This window comes from Amphimedon queenslandica, unplaced genomic scaffold, assembly GCF_000090795.2.
Source record: "Amphimedon queenslandica unplaced genomic scaffold, v1.1 AMPQUscaffold_13228, whole genome shotgun sequence".
NCBI lineage: Eukaryota > Metazoa > Porifera > Demospongiae > Haplosclerida > Niphatidae > Amphimedon > Amphimedon queenslandica.
In genome coordinates this window covers 115,727-123,786 of record NW_003546536.1, presented here as the reverse complement: position 1 = coordinate 123,786, position 8,060 = coordinate 115,727, and the positions used below count along the sequence as shown (strand labels likewise).

The 8,060-nt window shown below is 39.2% G+C and overlaps 1 protein-coding gene across 1 annotated transcript; it reads right to left on the bottom strand.

Annotated features, from left to right (window-relative positions):
* Positions 1 to 251: 251 nt before the first annotated feature.
* LOC100636502 (DNA polymerase delta catalytic subunit-like) lies at positions 252 to 8,037 on the bottom strand (the record flags this gene model as incomplete). Its single annotated transcript, XM_003388589.2, has 13 exons — positions 7,773 to 8,037; positions 7,572 to 7,707; positions 6,498 to 7,321; positions 6,132 to 6,377; positions 5,976 to 6,086; positions 5,502 to 5,693; positions 1,158 to 1,246; positions 992 to 1,105; positions 831 to 944; positions 743 to 788; positions 589 to 690; positions 434 to 529; positions 252 to 389 (listed from the first exon to the last, which is right to left on the bottom strand). Coding segments are annotated over exons 1-13 (2,331 nt in total), but the record flags the coding sequence as incomplete, so codon positions are not given.
* Between the last annotated feature and the right edge of the window lie 23 nt (positions 8,038 to 8,060).

The following is an 8,060-nucleotide window of genomic DNA, read 5'->3' as shown; positions in this document are numbered from 1 at the left end:
CCTGTACTATATAGCCCATGGTTTTTTCCAAAAAATGACTCCAAAATCATCCCCAATTTTTATTACATTTTCTGATACATATTGATGCCCTTATGCTGTGTAGAAAGTTTGAGCTGATTCCGACTTCAACTTTTCAAGTTACGGCCATTTTAAGAAAACATCAAAAATCTCCCATGGTTTTTTTCCACAAAAATGGCTCCAAAATCATCCCAAATTTTATTAGATTTTCAAATAAATAGTGACATACGTACTTTTTCAAACTCCAGTTTGATTGGTGGGGGGAAGTGAGTGGATACATAAGCAGCTGCTTCTTTGCCGCTAGCTATACTGTCAGTCACATTGTCATGTCCAAAGAGGATCATAACAGAATCAGTATCACCATAGATTACCTAGTTAATTAATAGTTATTAGTAGTTATTAATGATTATTATACTTTGGTATCATAAGGAAATCCATTTGCTACACAATATTTTGATTCTATGAGTTTCTGAGACGTTTCAATCATCTGACGACCAAATGAAGTCACACTCTACAAAGAAAAGAGTAACCATTAATTATTATTATTATTATTATTAATTAAACTATTACCTGAGATATTTCAATGCAAGGTAGTTTGCCAACTGTGGCCCCAGTGAAGCCGTATACTGAATTAGCACTGACTTTAAGCGCCAACTGTCGTCCATCCAGCACCTGGTAAGGTTGAAAGACAAAGGAACAAGCATCCATTCATTATGAGTCTCACTTTCTTTCTGAAAGGATCAGTTTCATTCTTAAGTTCTTGTTTCGCTCTAAAAAATAATAAAATTAAATATTCCATAAAGCCAACACACTTCTTCCTAGCTGATAGTAAATCCTCCAGTATTTCGGGTAGAATCCCTCTCCGGACGCTCTCCTTAACAAAATAATTCCCAGACGGAGTCTTAATATAATCCTCAGGGTCCAACCTATTAATTAATTATGACCACACCCACTATAATTATCCATCACTAACTTATCTCTGTCAACATTCCTCAAAATGAGTGTCGTATAGCAGAGATTATGAGCTTGCATTATCGAAGGATACAGTGAAGAGAAGTCCAGGACTGAGATTGGGCTGCTGTAATACCTGCAATATAAAGAGTGGGTGGAGTAGTAGGCATGGTTTATACTAGACACACCCTCTCTGTGGCTCAATCACGTGACCTCCAAGATATTCCTCTTGAGACTCGGACTTTATGACAGGCATCAGTAGATCATGCTTCTTAGCCTGTGGAGGAGAGAGCAATAACCCAAGAGGGCCGACCATACATGTACATACACATGTATTTATAAAGAAAAGGTTTGAACAAATTGATTTATACTTTTACTTAGTTAAATTGTTAAACTATAATAAGAAATATATAAAGCAAAGTAACAAATTTTAATAAAAATTAATTAATCATTATAATTATTTCTTTTTCTTTTTCTTATCGCGGCTCTCACTGGTGTTCTCTGATTCATCCATTAGATTGAAAACAGATTCCCGATAACGGCTTAGGTCTGCCATCCGGGGTAAAGCAGGTGTCAATGGTGGTATGGCAGACAATTCAGTGACAGTAGATCTTGCATCGGTTTCTAATGGCTGACCACTCTTCTCTCTCTTCTCATTCCACCATTTCTTGATAGACGACAGCGATAAAATATTTCTAATATTTCGTAGTTTTCTAATATTTCGTATCTTGGGCCATTTAAAGGATAAATGGTACAGTCCAATGGGAATGAGAGCAGAGTAAGCCAGAGCCACTAATGTTCCAGCTATGATTGTTTGCAGGACGGGGGCAGTGCCAGAGCTATTTTTAGTCGTATTAGTAAAGTACTGTGTTACTAATAATAGAACAGTTAGGTTTACCGTGAAGTAGGAGTTGACACGATTCCGCCACCTTCCTTTGAAAGGCTGGACGTTTATCTCAATTATCAGGAAAAAGAATAAAAATAATATCAAGAGAAATAAGTCAATCGGATTTGGTATGAACTTTGCTGTCAGAAAAAACAGGAGACGAATGAGTAACTTAACGCTGAGCCAAAAACGAAACTTGGGCTTAAACGGGTACCAAAAAGCGTCGAAAAGAGGTTTGAAATAATTGAATCTTTTGTAAAGCAGAGGAGGATGAACTAAAATAAGGGGAACAGTTAAAGTATAAAATATTAATATCAAGACGGCAATGACGACAAGGACAGAATGGGCTCCAGAAAAATATTGAACAGTTGGATCAAACTTCCAGTGAAAACGATCCACAGAAGAGAGAGATGTGATCCAAATTGGAGTCATTATACTGACTGATATTTCAGTGAGTTGAACATAACAAATGACAATGAGTGTGACAAAGGCTTTGCTGATTTCTGTGCCGTATTTAGACAGATACTTGATCCGTTTGGCAGCAATATAAGTGACACCCATCAGTATGAAGAGGTACAGCGGATAGAGGAGGTAGAAGAAGGTTCGATGGGTTAAGTTGAATCCGTCAAAGAAGCACAGCTCAAGACCACAGGTGAATAAACTCGTTTGAAACGGATAGATGTAACTGAGGGTCGGGAATATCTTGTATGTGTAAAGGGAAGCAACATTCTCGTAGAATATGAATCCATTTATGTATCCTCCTGTTATAGTGATTCGAAAATAGACCAGTACGACACTGAAGAGTAGACCGGAGAGAAGGAAGAATGGAACGACAAAAATGATCCACCAATTTGAACAGAGCTGACACTTAGATCCAGCAATGGTGAGACTGTATCCCTCCTTGCATTGGCCACACACCAGTCCTTCTTTGTTGGCATCTTCCTGACACTGATCAGAGTAAGAGCCATTGATAACCTTTTGGGTAAGAGAGGTGAAGCATGGGTAGCGGTCACAGTCACTGACAACTAGATTATCAAGTGTGGGGTTTAAATCACGGTCCAGTAACCCAAACCATTTGCCGTGTGGTACTATGACAGAGAGTTCTGTAATGTTACAAGTTATACCGAACTCCTCCAGTTCATGAATACAGACACATGAATAAGAGTCACTGTCATACTCAAACCCAGGTACACACTGGCCTAGTGCTATACTAACCACTTGATTAACAAATGAATCCGTGGTGAATATCTTCAGTCCAAACACATCGTTCTCTTTACCATGTAAGGTAAGTGGGACGACAGTGTTCCCGTCTAAAAACCAGTACCCAGAGGTACCTAGTTTAGCTCCCCCTGAGGTCTGGTTTGAAGTGATTGGTACTGACAATGGCCGATCCAGTTTATCCAAAGCAATCATATCCAAGTAGACAGTTTGACCTGGAATACCACTCACTGAATTACCGGACAGCAAAAGAAGAGACTCTGATGCTGTGTTGATGGAAAACAATGGATTTGTATTAATCACTAATATCTTATCAGGGTACAATAGTTGCAATAACTGAAAGGTGTTATTATAAGATGTGATGTTGGACTCAAGAGCTGCCTCATCAGCCCAAGGACAGTTTCTCAATGCACTACCATACAACACATTACCAAGAGGAGCTGTATTTCCAGTGATTTCAATGAATGAGAAATTCAGTAGCAAAGAAATGAAGCAGTCATCATAGACAATGCCAGGATTAAAACCAGCATGGTTCACATAGAGGCCTCCACCCAGTATAACAGCACTGTTATTAATGATAAAGATGGAAGATTGATCACTAAATATGACTGAAGAATAGTCCAATAGTTGTAGCCCACCTCCATAAATTCCAGAATTACAAATTAAAAAGAGACCGCCTTCTTTAATGGTTAAAAGTGATTGGTCCAGTACCAGTCCTGACCCATCCCTACTGTCAGTAATTGTAAGGTTCTTGGTCAAAATATGTAACTTCTCCATGTCAATGGCACCGGAGCTGTACGCTACATTGTCGTCAAGATTGGTAATCAATGTCGTCATGGTAACGAGCGTGTCCTCAAACACGACCAGTGTTCCAATGTTACTCCCGTGGGTTTTTAATTCAGCGAAATAAGCAGCTCCACCAATGGTCCCAGTATTGCTGTGCAACCAGCAGCTGCTGATAATAATGAGACTCACGTCTTCTTGATGAAGGGACTCTGAGAGCTTGAAAGAATATAATGAAATGGCTCCACCAAAGAAAGCAGAGTTATTATAAAAAGTTGAGTCCTCTATCAAAATACTGACATTTCGTCCAATCAAATTGTACTGATTGAAATCTCCTGCGAGCTCTTTCAAACGTAAAAAATCCAATCCAATGGCCATGCCTCCACCAAGAACCACAAACTGATCATCGGCACCTATGGGACTGGGAACATGGCCGTTATCAATAAAGAGGCACTTGTGTATCTCAAACAAAGCATTCCGTGCAGTGGAGAATGTAAATATCGTAAGGCCAGATCCAAAGGTTCCTCTATTAGAAACAAAACTACAAGAATCAACAAGAAATGAGGTCTTTATTGAGTGAGGTACCTGATACTGAGCAACCAGCAAATGGAGCCCTCCCTCTCCTGGTCTGAAGCCCACCGGCTCTACCGTAGGGAAGAACCTTATCAAAGCATTCGTATTGCACCCCTGGTTGCCATGGAAATGAGATCGAACAACATGGACCCAAGCGGATTCATAAACCTCGTTGTCATGGTAATACAAAGTGGCCCCACCCCCCACTAGCTCGGGCCCAGGGTTAGAGAGGGACATGACGTACTGATAACAAGAGGGACTTGTGTTGTTAATAAAATAAGAATTGACAATGTACACCACTCCCATCATATTAACACCCAACAGACCCAGACCACTGGTATCACGGACTGTCACTCTATTCAGCGTTGTATCAATGGTACTGCTTATTATTAATCCAATCCCTATTCCTCCTGTAATATTGAGCTCCAGCCTAGGGCCCAGCTCATCCGATATATACTCCAGCTGTGAGGGGTCTACTCTACACCGGGAGAATGAGAGCCCCTCTATATAGAGACTGGTTATATTGTGGAATACAATACCAACTGAAGAGGAACAGTGTATTGTCGTTGGTAGATAAGAAGAAGAGAAAAGTTTAATATTCTCAATGGAGGCTATTGTGACAGGCTCAGCCAAGGAGTGGATTCCTGGTTCAAATATCAGTAAAGTATCTGAAGCTATACTTGAAAGAGCTTCACTGACATTCATACAGTAATCTCCTGTCATATTGGTATCAAACTGACTGCAATCGTTGCTGACTAGAACTGAAAGACTTCTTGAAAATAAGACAGAGAAAAGTAGCAGAGAGAAAATGGCAGCCATGATCCCTTTCTTTGCAAAAAGGATATGAGCATTGGTATGATAGAGGTATAGTGATGGAATGTATCAGCTTATACTGTATGCTGAACTTTTACTATTAACAAACTAGATAAGCTAAATTATATTATATACAGTAAGGTTTTCACTCAACTTTAAGTGAAAATTACCAAAATTAAAAAATGCAAAAATATAGCTTACGCATACAATTAAAAGTAGATTAATAATAATAATAATAATAATAATAATAATAATTTACTTTTCTCAGTAGTTGTGATACCACCTTGATCTGTTGCCCTCTGGTCAGTAGGTAGTTCAATGGTACTCCAGTCACTCGAGCCATTTCAATATAATTTATCAAAGACATCAGTTTCTCCAAGAGTCTTAACGGGAGGATAGCGTCCTTCATACAGTAGACGGCTAGTCTTCTTCTTGAGTCCTCGTTCCCATTCTATTAATTAATTAATTAATGCAGTAATTAAAGGAACAAGTCCTCAAATTGTTGAGAGTAGATTATTTTTAAGTTGCTCCAAAATTGGGCCAAATTGTCAAAATTGAAAAGGAGAGAATTCTCTATTTTTATAATCTAATCTGATACATGTACATGTACTTCATGTTGTGCACAAAATTTGATCTGATTCTTATCAAATTTTACAAATTTTTAAAGTTGATCTGAAAAATCTGATTTTGATTAGAATCAGCTCAAACGTTGATCACAATTGATTTGATTCACCTGTAGATCAGTGATAATGTTATGAGGTACGTCCTCCTTCTGCTCCTTAAGGAAATGGTAACTGACAGAATTGAGAGAGTACGACCGTAACTTTGTGTCTCTGAACAAAACCTGTCAAACCAGCTCATAAAACAGGTTCATCAATTAATATATTACCTGTAATAAATCAAATTGGACCCGCCCACTTATATTAATTAGTTTATTTTCTCGCTTCCCGTACGCCTTTGACTCAAACGTTGATGTTTTAATAACTGTCATGGCGGAGGTGGTACGACCAAGGTAAGGGAACTGCTGGAGCTTCAAAGCTTTAGCTCGATTGATGAGGTAGGGAAGATCAAAATTAACAATATTGTAACCAGTTAGTATATCAGGATCAGTCTCCTGGAGGAACTCACACCAGCTCTGGAATGAAGAAAATAAAAACAGAAAATAAGGACAAGTAATGTGTACATGTGTAAGTTACATTGAAATCATTTATTAATATCAATTTATTTATTTATTTATTTATTTATATTTCTTTACTTGTAGTAAGTCTTTCTCGTTAGCAAAGGACCTCACATCACTGCCAACAATACCAGAGCAAGAACCAAGAGTGAACACGTTACGGATAAAAGGGGCGGGGTCACCTTGCACCTGTATCATGTTAGCAATTTGAATAACAGGATCAACGTCAGCCTCAGGAAAGACCCCCTTTCTCCCGGCACACTCGATATCAAAACTTAATATTCTTAACGGAGCTATCTTCTGCCACTCCCCCTCGGGGGTGTGACTTATGAAATCATCGCATGACACATCTAACTCAATCTGACACCTTGTGGTGGGTGTGGTCACGCCAGGAGGGCCAAATTTACGTAGAGAATATTTCCCGGGGGGCACTTCGATCCAATTACAACCCACGACGTCAGTATCGATCATAAATCTCACTTCATACTCAATATTCGACTCAAACACTGAGAAAGAAAAATGGCCGACACTTTTGACATCTAGTCCAAGTTCGAGGAGACGCTTAGCAGGAGCAATGAAACGAGGGAGGGAGAGGATCACCTTAAGGAAGGTATTTGATTGGTTGAACTGATACCCATATAAGGACGACTTGGATACTACTTCAATACCTAGTACAGGAGTGGGTGCAGTCTCACGTGATGAACGAGCGTCGGATAAAATGGCGGCAGAGAGAGCATCTTGAAATGCTTTGCATGTTATGGGTGTGGTCTGAGGGAAAGGGGAAGCAACGTAAAGGTAAGGCATGAAACTGTGGACGTGAGCACAGACTGAGAAACCTTCTTGAGTCACACCGTACATCTTAAGGACTGGGACTGACGGCAGGTGCCTGTATGCTGAAACACCTATGTAATAAAAATTTGGGGTGATTTTGGAGCCATTCTTTGGAAAAAACCATGGGCTATAGCCTTGGGTATTTTTCAGAATTTTGGCATTTTCTTAAAATGGCTGTAACTTAAAAAATTGAAGTCGGAATCAGCTCAAACTTTCTACACAGTTTAAGGACATCAATATGTATCAGAAAATGTAATAAAAATTTGGGGTGCTTTTGCAGCTGTCTTTTTGAATAAAATTAACTAATTATGATTGTCCCACCTCTAATAGGACTGGATACATAGGATTCAATGTCAATGTGTTGAAATACTACACTGTCAGTCGATGGGTCAATGGGAGGTAATGAAGGACGTCTCCATTTTGATTCCGGAGAAGAATCATCTTCATCTTCCATCACCTGTAAAAGAGGAGGGGCAGTGGGCGGAGTTAGATAGGGTACCCTACTCTACCATGTCTACTCACCTCAAGGAGTGCAAGGTCATCTTCAAAGTTTGGAGGAGGGGAATCACTGTCTCTGGTCTTTAGCTTCTTGCTTGAGCTGCCAGCAGCATTGTCAGGAGGAGGGGAGCGCTTAATGGAGGCCATGTATATTTTGGTATTGATTTCCACAAATTTTTCCAACGCGCCTTTTTTTAAATTTGCAAAATTTTTAATATAATGAACCAATTCGAACACGTGGTCTGGCAATCGACAAAATTATCTCTAATCTTTTGTTAAATTATAAAATGAAGACAGAAATAAGAAATATTA